This window comes from Pagrus major, chromosome 20 (assembly GCF_040436345.1).
Source record: "Pagrus major chromosome 20, Pma_NU_1.0".
In the NCBI taxonomy this organism is placed as follows: Eukaryota; Metazoa; Chordata; class Actinopteri; order Spariformes; family Sparidae; genus Pagrus; species Pagrus major.
Window position 1 is genome coordinate 25,170,701 of NC_133234.1, and position 18,486 is coordinate 25,189,186.

The 18,486-nt window shown below is 42.8% G+C and overlaps 2 protein-coding genes across 2 annotated transcripts in view; both read left to right on the plus strand.

The window, feature by feature from the left end:
- The first annotated feature begins 11,762 nt into the window (after nt 1-11,762).
- rpl38 (ribosomal protein L38) lies at nt 11,763-14,963 on the plus strand. The gene is made up of 5 exons (XM_073490334.1): nt 11,763-11,825; nt 12,036-12,062; nt 12,689-12,749; nt 13,251-13,373; nt 14,895-14,963. Exons 2-5 carry the CDS (start codon nt 12,060-12,062, stop codon nt 14,918-14,920), a joined length of 213 nt encoding a protein of 70 aa, XP_073346435.1. The 5' UTR covers nt 11,763-11,825; nt 12,036-12,059; the 3' UTR covers nt 14,921-14,963.
- Nucleotides 14,964-16,183: 1,220 nt separating this feature from the next.
- Nucleotides 16,184-18,486, plus strand: part of ttyh2 (tweety family member 2) — a 59,442-nt gene continuing 57,139 nt past the window's right edge. Inside the window, exon 1 of the mRNA XM_073490364.1 lies at nt 16,184-16,635. Within this exon, the coding sequence (XP_073346465.1) occupies nt 16,507-16,635 (129 nt within the window). The 5' untranslated portion in view covers nt 16,184-16,506. The remainder of the gene's footprint in view (nt 16,636-18,486) is intronic.

Consider the following 18,486-nt stretch of genomic DNA (forward strand, 5'->3'; position numbering starts at 1 on the left):
GAGGCTGTCTTAGCGAAAGGGGTGTGAAAAGCAATTACAGACAACCGCCGACTCGTGGTATAGCGAGTTATTTCCTCTCACGCGGTCTCAAAACGTACATGCTAGTTTGCCATCAGCTGTAGTCTTTGTGGGGTGTTCAAGTGCAGCTTTCTGGCCGAGATACGGGCGACGCTACAGTCGCTTTACATTGCCGCTAGTTCTTTGACGTCAGCTTGGGGCATCAAGCCCAGTCTGCTCCGATTGGTCAGCTCTCACAAGCCTGAACAAGCACCGCCCACCATGTTTCTGCATCAGCTTAGCGACAGAATGGTTTTTGTGCGTGTTATTCATCAGATGTAATGTGGGTGTATCCTAGCCTCTCACTGATGTTAAAAAAGTTACCTAATGTTGCTTTGAAGGCCGTTTCTGAACACGGGCCGTGTGCATTTTTCTGTATATCGACAGTTCTGATACTTTGACATTCATTCATTCATTCATTCATTCAACCTTGATAACAGATAAAAAGCAACATGACAGGATACAAATACAGAGCATTTATATAGCAGCTAAAGCTGTAAATCTCACTTTCTTCAATACGGGACCTTTAACAGATCAGGGGAAAGGAATAATTGAGAGTATGACACTTTAGCAGTTATTGAACTTTTAAAGGCATCATTAATGTTAATGCTTTAAAAAAAACACTTCGTCTCGACCTTGTATTCAGCACACATTAGCTGAACCCTCAGGTACTCAATTTTTTATTTATTTTTTTAAAATCATTTTTACAGTGTAGGTAAATGCTCTCCACAATGCCCACTTGGCACCATTAACATGTGGGTGGACTGGAGTGTCTGCGGGTCGATCGTCATCTGCGTTGCCATGGAGAAAATAGCTCAGTGCTTGGAGGTCAGGCTGGGTCAGTAATGGAACGAAGAAGGCAGTTATCACCCTTAAAAGACGTCGCCTTGGCCCGTCAAGGGGATACTCTGTCTCTCGGTGCTTTTCTTAATATCTGGTATTAAGGTTGTTTGTGATCACAGGAGCCAAATGTAAAAATCTAAAAGGGTGTTAGAGACCGAGGGCTGTTCTTCAAGTAGCTCCTGTGCACCTTTCACCGAGAAAAGAAATTTGTTTACACGCCTCCGTTGGCAGCCGGTGAATGCGGGAGTTACAGAATGGATAAATAGATCCATTTTCTTCTTGGGATCGTAAATATCTCATCTTACTGTAACGGTATGGTGGCGGAGAGATTGGATAAATATTCAACAGCGCGAAAGGGGGGAGAGTAGGTGGAAAGTGAGAGATTTCAATATACCTCCATAAAGCAATAGACTGCAGCAGCAGCAATATACTCAATGCACAAAGTGGCAAAGTGCTGGTGAACTGTTTTTGGCATTTGAAAATAGATTCTCTGGTCCCATCTTCCTAAAGTGCCCCCGAGGCCATTTTATAGCTTAATCAGGGCATTCAAAGAAAGACTTATCTCGTCCTGTGATACCACCCATCGCCCTTAGAATTCATCTTAATATCTTTTGCTACAGATCATCACCTAATTACCACTGACAAAGAGCAGCTGGAAGGTACATGGTATTAGACGGAGTAATGATCCAATGTTAATGAGAACAGTGAGTGAGATATAGACATTATGTAGATATGGAGTGTACTTATTAACCTAATGGAAATCGATGTTACGACCGCGCTCGTCTCAAGTGCCGAAAAAAAAGAAATTGAGAGGGAGGAGTGTGGTGTTTTGTTTAAACGTCAACAGTATATGCTGCACACTCATATTGTATATGGTAGTCATGGCAACTATCTCAGATACATAGTGTATTTTTCAACATAAAGGCACTTCATGGGTACTTGCTTGCATTGAGTCCAGACGGTTCATCCTGAAGTGGTATGAAAATATCATCATAATATAGTATAATATGGGTTATTATGTGATGAGGTGCTCATGAAAGGCAGCTCATTGTCAAAAGGAAATAATATTCATTACTGCTTTCTAAAGTTTGAAGGGGGAAAAAAAACAAACCCTGATGATGATGATGAGCTCAGGGTCTCAGATCGGGACGTGAGACTACAAATTTTTGATAAAGTCGGTGTTATGAAGCGAGAGTCTGGAGACTGACAGGCATCAACAGGCAGGAGAGGCCCCTAATGAGAGGCTTGACCAGTGACCATCAGATATAGAAGGTCTAGTGTAAGTCTTATGTAAGCTTATGAGAAAATGACACCACTTCTCAGTTGATTTATTACCTCGGTAGACAGATTCCCAATATGTTTAAGGTCTCAATCGCTAGTTTAAAGGCTTCTTAAATACAGTAAGATGTTAATTTTTGTCAACTAGAAGAGTGCATACCTCCACCAGGGCCAAGCAGTCCACTTTAATTCAATCGAGCCTGATCCAATATCAAATAAAACATTTTTAAATCCACTATATCCAGTTTTATTTGGATCTGCATCAAATTGCACTGACTCAGAGATACCAGCCTCCTTTTATTTATTCCCAGAGAAATAAACAGAAATATTGCAATGTTTCTCGAGTTTCTTGGAAAGTTTTTGTGTTAATCCTGCTGACAAACCAACCAACCAACACGTGGACATGGTTGAAAACATATCCTGCTTGGTGGAGGTAATTATGGTCTCTAACTTGTGATTGACAAGTCACTTGAGTTCTCAGGAAGTTATCCAATTTAAATAACCTTTCCAGCGCCACACTCTCCTCCAAATATGGTCACTTCTGGCTCCAAAAAAACAAGATGGCGACGGCTGTAATGCCTGTAATGTAATTCAGCTTTGGTGGGTACAGTGGTTACGCCTCTTGGCTCTGAGGCTACGCAGTAACCCTTTTAATGCACAGCTACAGGTTAAATCAAGCTTTACTTCACACAAGCAGAGTCTCTGGCAAAAAACACCGGTTCACAAACCAATGACATTAGTCATCCTAATGACTGAATTTGTAAGCTGCTCGGAGGCTAAGAGGTGAGTGTCGGCACAGCGCACGGCCGACAGCTCTGCCCGCGCTGAGCAAACACAAGCCAGCAAATGTTAGCTGGCTAATGCAGGCCTGCAGTCAGCCAAGACTGACACTGTGGGCACAGAGCGGTGCAGGCAAGGGCGAGCTGACTGAGGGCATGTGGGACGATAGACATCCTGGCACTGCAGGCTGGCAGGTGTGTGTGTGTGTGTGTGTGTGTGTGTGTGTGTGTGTGTGTGTGTGTGTGTGTGTGTGTGTGAGTGTGTGTGTGTGCTGGCTGGAGGGGAGCGAGTGAAAATTGATGGTTGTACAGACAGCGAATGGCAGCCGGGCAGGTCTCAGATACGGTCCAGAGGGCAGTCAGAGAGGACTACCTGTTCATGATGTACTGGAGTCTCACTGTACAGTCGGACCTGAGTCAGAACAAAACCATGTGGACGTTACCAACGAGCTGGAGATTAGCTGGGGATGCGTCCGTACGAGCACAGTGCAGCCTCCCCTGAGAAACACAACTACTGCAGATAAAAGTTCATATCCCTTCAAGCTGGCTCGACCCGATGATACAGTGACTCAATAAAAAAAAATAAAGATTAGGAAAAGGAAAGGAAAAAGGATGGTTGAGGCAACTTTCATGTCAGCCTTGGACTCCGCTGGTGTAATTTACAGGCACGCATCCTTTTTATTTCTTAAACATCTGGACTCTGGATATCACTCTGCTTCCAGATTTATCACAGATGATGTTTATGGTGCACATCGTGTGTTTTATATGATAAGGTCGGGTGGTTTTCCCCTCAAAGAAAGACGTGATAATCACTGGTATCTTTTTATACACAAAGCCCTGAAAACTGGAAAGCTACCACATGATCTGACAGACATGGGCTTCATCAGAGCGGTCCTACTGACTGGCTCATACCAGTTCAGGTCCGAAAACTTGGAAAGACCGCTTTTAATTTTAGTGCCTCTGACTCCTGGAACAAAATAAAGCACACATTTATATTTATAGTGGTATATATAGTATAATATGTCCTTTCTTGGCCTGAGGAGTTGGCCCTCCTGTGTTGTGCCACTCGATTATGGATTGGTTGTTTTGTCTCCCCAATGTATAAATCTGTGCAGTCCCGGCTGGATTAAACAGTATAAACTACATGACATCATAAGCAGAGTAATGTAGTAGGTTCAGACAATGTACACATCCTGGCCAGAGAAGACAGATGGTTTGAAAGCGGCGAATAAGGATCCATCTACGTCAAACTGGAACGACCGTCTTTGAACAGAGCAGGTGGCCGACGACATTACTTATCACACACCTACAACGCTGTCCTGTGCGCCCTCAGACGGCTTAGCAACCATTTACACCTGGACCCACCTGGCCCCGCGACCCACATGAATGCCTGTTGGGTCAGCGACTCACATGTGACCTTAACGGCTCTGTAAGGACACTCCCACACTGTGAGGGTTCGTCGGTGGTGACTGGACTGCTCTTATAGAAAGGGACAGCAGGATGGAGACGGATAACCACAACACACTTCCTGACTCTCCCACCCACATGACCCTGAACCACCCAATCAGGAGCCAGCAGGTGTCAGACCAAAGTAAATACAAGAGGATCAGAGAGGCAGATTAAGATTAGACCTCCCAACCACTGGCGGTAATCTGTATTTTATTACCATTCACATTATTTTAATCCTAAACATGTTACGTGACTGTATTTTTATTTTAAGTCCAACTATTTTATTGTATCTATTCAATTATCTGGCGTAACTGCAAAGTTTTAAGTTTTTTGTAACTGAAAATTCAGTCATTATCTGCTCAGTCCCGTGCTGATGGAAAGTCAGGGGAAGTTTCATGGTCCACAAAACATTTCTGGAGCTTCACGGCAAAACAGCGCTGTTGTTTTAAAATGTAAAAAACAAAATGGCTCCACAGAGCTCCTCTGGCATAATCCAACGCGACAGTTGTGGTACATGCTGGACGACTGTTGAAACCGTTGGTGTACTTTCACGGTAAGGACAATCAAAAGAGTGTTTTAATATCAGAAGGAATAAAAATGAAAGTTTTTTTTTTTTGGGGCGCTTTTCAGAGTTTATTGGATTTCCAGGGCTTGTGCATGCTCCACCAGGTGCTCCACCACGCTGCTCCAGAAAAAAACAAAAAAAGAACAAGTTGAAACGTTGGAGGCTTCTTCTTCTTTTTTAGGCTTTAATGATCAAAAGTGTAAAAAATTGAAGGCAATTCAATAAACTCTAAGTGCAGAAAGATCAGAAAATGCTTGAAAATTTATAACACCAAGGAGAAACGTGAGATTAAAGTCAACTTCAGGGCCTGTTGTTCCGCACTTTCATTCATTCTTCATGTTTAAAACTTTTCATTCACGCTATTTTCTCTCTTCGCCATCGAAAAGAGAACACTGACTCACCAGAGAAACGACCTCCAGCTGCTTTTTGCCCCGTTTAGTCTGAAATACTTTTTTATAACTCGTTTTTATTTAGACCCATCAGCAGCAGAGCCAGTCAGATCTTTGTTCCCACCCCTGGTGCAATCACATTTAACATTATTTATAGTTTATTCTCCTGCCACGGAGGTTTGACGTCATATTAAGAAGTAATATTTTAGCTTAAATGATCGTGAACACATTGTCAGCATACTGATGTACAGCATCAACACGTCACAGTACGTGTCCCTGTGGTGATATCACAAAACACATCGTTCCATACAGCGAGCCACTTGAGTCATTTTGACCTTCCCTCCTTCATTTTCTGCCCTCCGGTCTTTCTTCCCACCTTCAGCATCACATTCATCCACCAACACAGAGCCACTCGGCATTATTCAAGAGGAAGGTGAAGTCGGTCGGCCCCCGAGGAGTGAAAGGGAAGACGTTGAGCCGGCCTGAGGGGGGACGAGTGGGACTGATGACCGCGTGGACTGGATGGAAGAGGCGACATGTGTATGAATTATGAGAAAGATTTAATTTCCTTTCCTGCAGCCTTCAGGCTTTCAGGGAGCTCAGGGTCGACTTCAGCCGCAGCTTTGACCTTTTTTTCCATAAGCTCTCAATGCAGCATTCAGCTGTGACCTGTGCCAGTCTTCTTCCTCCTCCTCTTCCTCCTCCTGCTTTCTTTGTCTTCTGTGTACTGTTGATTTAACCGAACAGCCGCAGTGACACAAGCAGCAAACTTTCTCAACCATCTGTTGCTTCGAAGGAACATTGAGATTCTGTCAGGGTAAGACCCTCCGACTCGCTAATAATCTCCCCTCATCTGCAGATGTACTTAAAGTTTCCTTCTGATAAGGCTGCCAGCAAAAGGGGGGATCAATACTTGACAAATCAATCTGATCAATAATCAGGGAGATTAGGGAAGCAGAGCTGCTGGAGAGGATTTTGAAGTATACTCTCCTCTTGCATTTCTAATGACGAGGCGCACTTGAACACAACTTCAATGACACGGGCGCTCGTTTTTTAATTCCACATAAACTTTTAAGCCTTTGTGTTTCATCCCACATTATCACTGGAGGTGGTTTCCTGCAGTGAATGGCAACTTTTTTGGATACAGTTAATCCTTTGAATTAAAAAAAATATATATATATATATAAACTCGCACCCAACCACATCTACTTTACAGCACATTCATGCTCAGACGTGCGTTTAAAAAAAACCTTCCGCCGACTCCACGAAACCGAAGCAAATCCAATAATGCCGGTTCAGTACACTATTTCAGGTGATCTTTTGTTGCTCCTCATCCATAGATCAAACCGTGATTAATAACAGGACGTGCCGCTGCATTACTCATTAGCTCTCAGGTGCTTCTGCTGTCGCTCGTGCAGCCTCGCAGGCAGAAATGATGTGTATCATTACCTACAGTGTCTGCGGTGGAGCTCCTCAAACTCCATCATCCACGCTTTGCCTGTCTGATACAGTTAAAAAGGATCTCTGCAGCTCAGGGTTTTTACCCCACCATGCCTTGTTAATAAGCCGGCGCGTAGTTACAAAGTACGATCATCCCTCAGCCTGAGGGTACACATTTTTTTTTTCCAATTACTACCTTTACACAAAGAGGAGGGGATTATAGTTTTTTCGGGGTGCTATTTTTAATACCTAGGTGTGTCCAGAAATGAGGACTTTGAGTGTGAATTCACAAACGAACACTGCTGTGTAAATAAATTAGCAGTTGCCCGAGGCGGGCTCATCCAATCTATCTTTTTTTAGTGTACAAAGTGCAAATTACAAAACGGCTGTGAGACCTGTGAGACTGAAGTATGCTGAAGCAGAAACAAGGCTGAGACACGCTGATAAGTTGAATTCTGAGGTGTTTTTAGCAAAAAAAATATCCAGCATTTGTAGAAGAGTTCGTGTCTTCAGCCAGATGATACGGGGGTGGAGGAGTTCAGCCTGCTCATGTGACATCTTGTGTAATGAAATGTGTTTGTTTCAGTACTTGAAGATAACTCAGTAATCAGTCAGCACAGAGAGCTGGTGACTGGTGGAGTCCATTCCTTGATACACAGCGTCTCCCATTGTCACACCGAGGACGAGACACAGTAATGAGCAATTACTCACTGCCCTCTGCTGCCTGGAAACCAGAACTGCAGCTGTGATGATATTCAGAACCGTGCCGGGTCGCTGCAAACAGCTCGGCAGAGGATCGTGTTTGTTGCTGTGTAAGCAAATGGAATAAAGATGATCCCGGAGCAGAAGAGCTTTAGTTAAACCGATCATGGTCATTTGTTGTAATCTATGAGGCTGAGCTGATCCTCTGCTGTGCACTTGTACTGTAACACATCCTCACAGCCCGCACAAGATAAGAGCATTCAGGAAGGATCACAAATAACAGTGTGATGTAAACACCTCACCTACACACTCACCTACACACTCACCTACACATGACTGAATAAAATCAAGCACTGTCGTCTCAACAGCTTCAAAATTGTTTTATCAGCTTGATACTTCATCACTTTTCCTGATTTTAGGAGAGTTGCTTATAAACATGATGATTGTAGCTGCTGTCAAACAATATTTAAATAATTAACATGATCTTTATTGATCTATATGTGATTCCTGTTATCATTATGTCTTTGGACTTTTATAATTTGTTTGTTCTGGAGGATGTCCAGCGGTGGAATGTAACTAAGTAGATTTACTCAGCTACATCTGTCTGACACCCCTCGTCTCCTTGTGCTCCTTTATAGGTCGGGAAGATTATCCTAAACTATTTAAAAACCCTCTTGGATGAGCTGGAAAACACTTTGTTGTTGAAAAGTTGACTTGTTAGAGATACTTGGTTCTCAGTGGAGGCGATGCTACAAACATAAACGATCTTATAGAAGGCGATATTGAATTGCTGTCGATTAAACGACCCGACTGTATATAAATGAGCTAAAACGAGCTCAAAATGCAACATGCACGTTAATGCAGCCGAAATATTAAATCCAAACACAGATTTAATAACAAACACTTGGAATGAGTTACTTTTCTCAATGACAAGATATGGTGCGACAAGAAAACCAGGTGCGCTCATGTTTCTGCATGAATCAGTAGCCGTAGTAAAGTAAATATTGTTGATAATACTTACATACTTTTACTTGAGTAAAGGTTTTAAATACATGGTTGGAGTATTTTTTCAGTGTGGCATTCGTACTTTTACTGACAGCTAAAAGTAAATATGCACAATCTACTTTTAGTACATGTAATATCAGATACTTTCACATGATATCTTTACTTTTATGTCGCATGACTTTCAGGTACATTTCATAACACTGGTTTTAACAAAGTCAGAAGTAAAAAAGAAAAAGTCGGTAATTAGTTTTCATTGTTATTAACTATTATAAAGCACGGAGCAGTTGGATGTGTAGGAAAAGAAAACAATATTCAGCATGTGCATGTTGGATAAGCTCCTCTCTATCTACCTCTGTATCTGACTCTTACAATCTTTAAGCATCGAGTCAGTCCAGCATCCTTTCCCCCCTCGCGCTCCCTCAGCCCCACCACAGAGCCGTGTGTCTGATGTCAGCTGGAAAAAAACAGAGTCTAATTTTCTTGGCAGCGAGGAGCAGGAAGCCATGTTGAGATAAAGTGTTCATTTTAGCTCCTGATATGGTGAAAGAAGACTAAACAGAGCAGCAGGAGCTGATGGGATAAACACGTTCATTCTGCCTCGTGCCTTTCCTGGCCTCTGCTTGTGCTGCGGCTGATTGCAGAGGCACCCTGGTCCTCGCTTAGAAGTCCAGAACCTTTATTGGAAACAAAACCCAAACTCCATCTTGAACCTTGATTGACACCAGGCTGCTGCAAATTTAAAGTCCTGACTGAAACGTGTCCAATAGTACAAGAGCTGATTGAGTATCTGGGGTGCGGATGGCCTGTGGACGCGGGCGGGCAGGTGGATGGGAGGTTAATTAAAAACGACTGATCTGGTGTTTCCTGTCTTTATGAATTAATGCCATGTCAAAGTGGATCTCCATGGAAACGGACAGAGGTGTCACTCAAACCGGGCTCCCGGTGTAAATTATTGACAGAGATCATCCATCGTTATTTGAAACTTGAATACTAAAACAGTCTTCGGCCGGTTGGAGCTCATTAATGGACTCGGTTCCAGGAGAAAAAGTGAATCTGTATTCGATGGCGTGTAGAGTTTACTGCCGGCTCCTCCACAACAATAAATCACCAGGCCCAAAGTAAAAGAAATCACACCCACTGAGCAGAAATGTGTTTCAGAACTTCGTCTGTTGTCGGATTGGCCTTTTTTTTTTTTTTTTTTGCTTCCCTGTTGTGGAAATATATCAAATTATTTTTTGTCAAGATGTTTGGGATAATAGATGAGACTTCCCTCAGTCTGAGCCATTTATATACTTAAAGGCGTATTATCCTGGCAGCCTTTGGATTTATCTGTCTTGACTGTGAGAGATAATTGAAGCCATAAGTCAGCGCAGTGTAATGTGCAGTCTCAGAGGTGTCTCAAGCAAATCTTTTAGCTTTTTAAACAACTATAATTTACAGTTTTTCGGAGCTGCTGCCAGAATGTATAGGACTAAAGCACACGGCGCAGCATTATCGAAGGAAACAAATGGAGCCGCTGGGAAGAGGACAAAAGAATAAAGTCAGACGGGTCACATCAGATAAATAAGCTGCAGATACATGGGAAATAACTGCGATCTGAATATAACTCTTATAACGTGCAAAAATCTATCTATTAAAGGGAAACTCCACCATTTTTCACACCTAATTGTGTTTACAGGTGATGGGGAGTTCGACTGCGTGAGTGAATAAAGTGGTAAAAACACTTTTGTGGCTCCAGAGGAAGCTGCATGTAATCTTATGGATTGCCTCCAGCGATGTCACCCAGCGGCTGGGTTGCATTGTGGGTAATGCGGGCGCATTTAAGCACTAAGTTCTTATAAATGTATTGACAAAGCAACAGTCGAACCGATTATGAGAGTTTAGATTTTATTGCAATGTTGTGCTATTTGTTCTTTTACATTTACGCCGGACTGACGTCAAACTCTTTGTGATTCGTAAAAGATCTCGTTTGATGTTGTCACGTTATACATTGTCCGGCACGGCACAGGCACCCTTAAAGTGACAGATTTCTGAATGGAGTTTGGCTTGTTCTGCCGCACAGGAAGGCTGTCATGCCGAATGCTCTTTAAACGTATCGTAATTGGATTTTTCTTTGCTCTAGAAATAACTATAGCTTAAAATGGTATATGCTGAATTTACAAGAGCCTCGGGCTGAATATGTTTTACTACTAGATATAGTATAGTATAGTATAGATAGATAGATAGATAGATAGATAGATAGATAGATCATTCATCCTCTGAATGGCTGCTTATCTTCTTTCTCTGCAGTCAGGAAAGTGCTTCACCTTGAGGCAGCCTCGGTCCTGCAGCAATGACACTACCTGTAGTGAGAATAAAATCCTTTTCTTAAAGTATTGCAAAGAATTTAATTAGTATGTGAAGTTTATTTTCACCTTTTGCCTTCCTGCTGTAAAATCATTCATTCTGAGAAGGTTTTGATGTCCACACAAAAGTTATCATTGAATTGAGAACCTTCTAAGTGTTACAGCCTTTTGAACTGATCCTCTTCATGATATTTTTATTTTATATTTTGCATTGTGTTCGGTATTCATTCAGTTTCTTCCTGTTTCATTCGACTACAGTCTTTTCAGGGTCGTAGCTAGCACAAGGCTTCAGGGCGAGAGGGTTCGGGTTAGGTCAGGGATGGATACACCGGGGTACCTTTCACTGCATAGTACTTAAATAAATACATAATATGTCCTGTTTGTCTATCAGAAGAAAGGAACAAGAAGCAGTCCGTGGCCTTTTGCGCACAGGAAGAGCTCAATTAAAAAAACAAGGAGGAGGATGACAAAAGTGCCACACAGAAGGCGAGTAATGGCCTTCACACTTATCGGTCACGCTGTCCATTGTATTATGTTCAATTAAAAGAGCTTATGTGTATAATCTGTGTCCGGTTACGCAAAGGAAAATTGACTTGACTTTTAATTGCCAGAAGCAACAGATCAGGTGGAGATCAACAGTGTACAATTCAATCATTAATCAGATTATTGGGACAAAATCAATCAGAATATTCATTTAATACACAAGTACGTACCTTTACAAACTCCTAATTGTTGTCAGAGGGGAAACGTGTTTCAAAGATGATTATAATGTTGATTAAATTAAAGTAAAGTACCTTTAAACTCAACGTACAGAGTTGTAATGTTTTATTTACGATTCATTTACGAGTAAGCTGAACCACGCATCATACGCTTTTCGTTTTCGACATTGTCCCTCTGTACTTCCCGTAGCGCGGTATAAAAGCCTTTCAAACCGGAAGTTCCACCCCTTTTCATCCCCTCTCTGGCAGACTGAGTGAGTTTCACGTTCACACATAAACAAATTCGCGATTTCTATCATCATCCATCCTCCTAAACGCTTATATTCACATCCTTATTCGTGTCAAATTATAGTTATCCTCTTTGGCAGCTTGATGACGAGATAATAATTTATTTTCTAACACTTTTCTGCTCATCGTTATAACCGATGAACTGACTCCATCTTTCTGTGCTCTTCCCCCCGCAGCGCTCAGTCCGCGGACACGGCAGCATGGTGAGGACTTGTTCTCTACTTTTAACACTTAAATAGCTACGTCTGCTTGTTATACAGTATTGTTACGTGTGTGTGTGGACGTATAACTAGAAATGTGTGTTAATGGCGATGTGACGGTCAAAATACGAGGGTAGCAATGTGATTAGCATTAGCATGGTGCCGCTAGCATAGCAGGGCCGCCCGGCTAACTTTGCAGCCTGTTGGAGAGAGATGTCATCTCGGGCTCATTAGCTCAGCCATTTTGTGTTTATCTATCTTATGAGATGCCAGGGTCGAGTATTTCAGAGTAGTTGAAGCCATGTCAGCTGTAGTTGTACTGAAAAGTGTAGCTTTACGTACTTTACGTCAGCAATGGGTGCTTTACGGTAGTGACAGCTAACAGCTAGCTAGCTTGAATGGAGCCTTTAGCCTTCAGCAAGACGTCCAAACATCTCAGGCTGATGTGCTCGTGATGGATTCACAGTCTTGCAAGAATAATGATGGACCAAGTGCTGAGTTTCGATTTCTACCAGAGACTTCAGTTCCACCGGTCCCCGGACACCACCTCGCCGCGCTCCTCAACCTGAGTCTGTTTCCTGTGAATGAGAATTAAACATGTTTTTTTAAATCTGTTGTTTCAATTGTAGCCTCGCAAGATTGAAGAAATCAAGGATTTCCTGCTGACAGCCAGGAGGAAGGATGCCAAGTGTAAGTTAAACGCTTCACGGTCTCACCTGCCTGTACTGAAGCAATGTGTGTGCATGCAACTTTATCATGAATATAAGCACGTTTAAAAGACATGATGGAAAAACAGGAGACTACTGAAATGTAATTCACAAAGTAGTGTCCTAGTAAAAAACATGCAATTGTTTATTAGTTAGAGAAAGTTAAGGATTTATTCCAAATAAGTGCTCAAGTCAGTGTGCTGAGCATGCAAAAATCAGTCATGTGGAGAATTTCCAGCAATAACTGAATAATTTAACATTTTCTTGCACTTACATGGAGCTTGTCTTTCAAAGAAGTTCCTATTTTTCCTCAAAATACTTCCAAATTTGTTGGCAACATAAGTCCAGGAAACACAAACCAGTAAAATAAAGCAACTGCAGTCTGTTTTGCACATTTGTACGAATACACGCCATCTCACTGAGGTTTGAGCAGATGCTTCTATTGATGAGCTCAATCTAAACTGTGCTTGTTTGTCTCCTCTAGCCGTAAAGATCAAGAAGAACAAGGACAATGTTAAGTTCAAGGTCCGCTGCAGCAGGTACCTGTACACCCTGGTCATCACAGACAAGGAGAAGGCTGAGAAGCTCAAGCAGTCCCTGCCCCCAGGTCGGTAGTATTAACGAGAAGCCGGCTTGTGATGTGAACACACAACTGAGATAAAGGCAGTCTGGGTTCAAACAAGAAAGTTCCAGTTAACACGGTGCATGGGGTTTTTGCATCTAAATGATGTATACTTGACTTTGAACAGTCTTAGATGAGTCCCTTATAAAGAAGTTTGAGTCTTTGCTGGGTCTAATTCAAGGCACCCTGTGGAGTTTTGGCTCACTTGTGGTTTCTGTGAGTGGGTCCATCACACAGGGATGGTGTGAGACGTTTCTTTAGGCTGCAGAGGATGGCTGTGATTGTAGTAAAGCACTGTGAACCAAAGCAGTGTGCTCGTAATAACAGCACTTGTACTGATGTAAATGAGGCAGCGTTCAGGAACACATGGCAGATGTTTTACAGCGTGTTTATTCAGCCTGAGAAACAAAACCAGCACATTTTAGTTTAGAAATGAATGTTTAATATCTCGTTGTTTTTAAGCAAGCGTCCTCAAGAGGAAGATATGTCTTCATGTAAACTGTGACATAAAGTATAATTGCAGACACTGTTACCAAGGTAGTTTATAAGAATACTGTCATCATGACATAATGTGTTAATTATAACTCTGTGTATCCCAAAGTGCGTTGATGAAGAGGAACAGTAACATTTCAAAATGAGTTTACTAAGCACAGACAAACATTTATTATTATGGGTCGTCTTCTGTTGAATATTATTGCTGTTATGATTCTCTATATGTTAAAGGTCCCCTGTGAATCTTAGTACTTGTGGTTGGTTGGCAGTTTTCATCATGTTAATCCAAATAAGCTCGTGACAAAGACTCAACTACCGATTTAACTGTGTTCTTCAGGTTTCTGATTATATAGAAGTTCAACAGTGAAGAGATGAAAATAGTGTGAGGGCTGAAACTACATCCAAACTCTGCACATTTGTGTGTAAATAAAACATTCAGTTGCTTTCAATGGCGTCACGCTAAGCTGATACAACTTGTTCACCTTGAATGTGGTTATTAAGTAAAAACACATGATTCAGTAGCAGCCTCCTTGTTGAAGGATTTGAACAAACCTAAAAGTTGCTCTGAAACATTTTAAGCTTGACTGCATGACTGAAGACGTTGAGTTTGTCAGATGTTCAGTTGAGGCGGATGTCGTTGATTCTCTCCTTTTTTAACGAGATTGTCAAACACGTGTTCGTTAGCGAGTTCTCCAGAGTTCCCACGTGTCCTGGAAAACAGTTGACCAGTTTTTCTGTCATGGAAAATGAGAGAAAAAGCAGAACATTATTTAAACTCCCCCAAATCACACAATACAGCATGTTTTAGTAGTATACTGTGTAGGAGCTGTGGATAATACGCTGTAACTCACAAGAGAAAAGGCATTGGGATTATAAATTAAGAAACATATTGGTGTTTGACTGCACTCCCCGTCTGTCATAAACAAGTTGCAGACTGTCTGTTGTGGTGTGAAGTTGGTTGCTGGTGAATATTTTCTAACCTGTTTCTCTCTCTCTCTCTCTGTCTGTCTGCAGGTCTGTCTGTGAAGGAGCTCAAGTAAATCCGTGATGTACAAATTGTAATAAAAAATTGGAAAACAGTGATTTTGTCTGTGGTTTTGTGTCTGTGTTGTCTTGCTAAGATGCAAACATGATTAGAAAAACTGAATTGTATGATGAAGCATGAATCAGTGTGTACGTGGTGTGTACGTCTCTCCACCAGATGTCAGATCAGAGCTATAATCGGAAAGATTAAGTGCCGTCGTCTCCACAAAATCCAGATTGATAAAATATATAAAATGTGGACATTTCCTTCAATGTTTGGTGTGAAACATTTTTGTTTGCCTGATAATTAAATGTTAAGGACACAATATTTGTGTCCTGAGGGGGAAAAAACTTAAGACTTATTTAATTAAAAGTGAACATTTGCAGATTAATCCTGTAACAGTGGACAAAATGAGTAGGCTCAAGAAAAACTGTACAACAGGTGTAAGTTGTTTTTGTTCCCTTGTGAAGCTTCATTCAAACACTTATAAAACATCGGTCAGTGAAACAACACCCGAAATAAAACCAGTACAGAGTGAACTGAGCTGTGTACTGGGAAGAAATCCAGCAACATCCCAGTACTCTGTGGTTAGATGCATTTAACCTGTTTTTATTTATTATTTTAGATCTATTTTACTCATTTTTCACATAAATAACAAATACATTTAGTTTATTAAAGATGGGACAGAGATTCAATAAAACACATGGAAATACATGAAAAACAAAAAGTGTCTTACCTGTTGTCACCTGGCCAAGGTGTTAAATAATACTCATAATTTTAATATTTACAATATTAATGAGGTAAAAACACAAACAAATATTTATTTTTCCCATAAGTGAATAAACAAGCTGTTGTCAGAGGAGAACAAGGTCCCAGAATACTGTCTGAAGCTAGAGAGGTGGCAGGGTCCGCCACATATAAACGAAAAAATAAATATAAATGTATACATTGTAATAGACCTTTTGTTTTATTTATTTATTTATTTATTGTACAGTTTGTGTAACTCTCTGGTTTGACCACTAGGTGTCAGTGCAGGAGCGAGATCCTCACACACATTAAGTCAGGAGGACGTGTGTGTGTGTGTGTGTGTGTGTGTGTGTGTGTGTGTGTGTGTGTGTGTGACCTGCTGGCAGTCTGTGTTTTTTATAAACTCACTCAGTTTTTTTAAGGGAGCGTCTTTGCGCGCTCCCGCCACCTCCCTCATGTCCTGAGTGCGCGCTCCCGGCGGCGACAGTGTTGTGTGGAGCAGCTGTCGGTCGGATAGGAGCTGCGGGTCCACACACACACACACGCACTCACACACACGCACACACAGACGCGGAGTGATTATTTCTTCTCTTCATGACAAAAAATCTGTGTGGTCTCACTTCGCGCGGCGCTGCGGACTGTGCGGGCTCTGCGGGACTCTGCGGGACTTCTTGGGACGGTTTTGGGGTTGTTTTTTTGCGCTCATGTGTGGCTGAGAGTGTTTCCGCGGACGAGCAATGCTTTCTTCGCCGTCTTTGTCTGATGTGAGACGGGATTAAAGATCTCCAGCAGCCCGCTTCTAGTGGACGGGAGGCCAATTTAGGCTGAAGCCCAACTTTTTGGTTCGGGGCAGGGATGTCTTCGGCTCGGGTGGATTACATTGCGCCCTGGTGGACTTACTGGCTTCACAATTTCCCTCATATCAACCTGAGGTTTCAGCCCATAGACAACAGCTTCCAGCCTGAAGAGGAGAACTACCAGCAGGTCAGTGGGAGCAGATGTTTGGGGCTGTAAACATCTCTGTCTTTATATATATGTGTGTTATAATGTCAGGCTGCAGGCTGGTGATCATCGCTGTGTCTCCTGCTGGCTGCAGATTTTTGTGTTATTGAGGACAGAAGTGGCTCATAATGTCTGCGAGAGGCAGCCACCTTCAGCAGTCTGCCACATTTGTGAGCAGCTCTCTCTCTCCAGTACCACAGCTCGGTGGACCCAGTCGAGAAATCCTGGAGAGTCCTGGTGCTGCCTGCAGAAATGTCTCACGGCTGAGTCACATGCCTGCAGAAAAAGTACAGACGTCTCAGTTCCCGCTTGGTGTCTCACATGTGGGTGCTTTGTTTTTCACCCATGGGAGTCGAAGTGGTTCCCATCTGAAAGACCCAGCTCGAGAGGCGCTGACAGGACCGTTTCTCACGGTTCTGAAGCGGGTTGGGATCAACTGCTGGATGACTAATGACCGGCTTGTGAACACATGTCAAGCACCATGAATGTTTGATGATCTCACTGTTTAATCTTTCAAGGTTACAGCTTAGCCTCCCTGTCAGGTACATCACGCTGAGGACACATGACATGTTAAAGTCAGTGCTGCGGTGGAGACCCGAGGTGGAGACCCGAGGTGGAGACAAGAGGTGGAGACCAGAGGTGGAGACAAGAGGTGGAGACCAGAGGTGGAGACCAGAGGTGGAGACAAGAGGTGGAGACCAGAGACCAGAAGTGGAGACCCGAGGTGGAGACCTGAGGTGGAGACCAGAGGTGGAGACCAGAGGTGGAGACAAGAGGTGGAGACCAGAGGTGGAGACCAGAGACCAGAGGTGGAGATCAGAGACTACAGGTGGAGATCAGAGGTGGAGACCAGAGACCAGAGGTGGAGACCCGAGGTGGAGACCACAGGTGGAGACCAGAGGTGGAGACCAGAGGTGGAGGTCAGGAGACTCTGCAGGGTTCAACAGAGTCACAGAGATGTGGAGGTGTTTTATTTCAGAAGTGAGGTGACAGACGGTGGGAAGAACTGTGAAAGGAGTCACGTGTCGGCTGCTGTGCGAGTGTTTTCAGTCAGAAACATGATCCAACAAGGAGGAACCTGCAGGAGTCTCATCAGTTCTGACTCATGACGCCTGGATGAGATGCAGGACCACCACAGACTACAGTGTGACGGCTCGATAGTCGTCACGCTCTCACGTTTTCCATCACTGACTGCACAACAACAGAGAGGCTCAGTCACGCCTCCTCTGGTGGACCAGAACCGCATTACAGAAACAAATCTGTACAGGCGTCAGTGCAGAGAGACAAACACACTCCTGGTCTGATCCCTGAATCACACAAAAGAAAGAAAAATTGTCCAAAAAAGGTGAAAATCAGGACACGTCTGGTCAAATTGACAGTTATATTGAGAGTTGGTCAGTTTTGTGAGCTGGCTAATGAACAGGAGCGGCTCTACAGGGTGTCGGTCGTGGGTTTTGGTGATCCTTGAACGAGACAACGTCACGTACGCAACTGTTGGGTGTGAAGTCTTCCTGATCACGAATGTTCAGTCTTATACGACAGTTTTGCGACAGATGTCTCTTGTAAATAGTCGAATGTGGTGGTGCAATAACAAACTGACTTTACTGATGTGAGCTGCACAGCAAACACCCCGAACACAACCTTTCCTCGTCAATATACCTGCCGAAAATATCTTTTTTGTGTCGTTTTTTAAATTGATTGATGTTTGAACTGAACTGCGACTTCTGTGTACCATTTTTAACTCTACCTAGCTAGTCGCTAACTTTGTGTACATGCTGTTTGGTTTGGAGCAGGTAGCATAAACTACAAAGTGTCAAAGCTGTCCTAAAGATG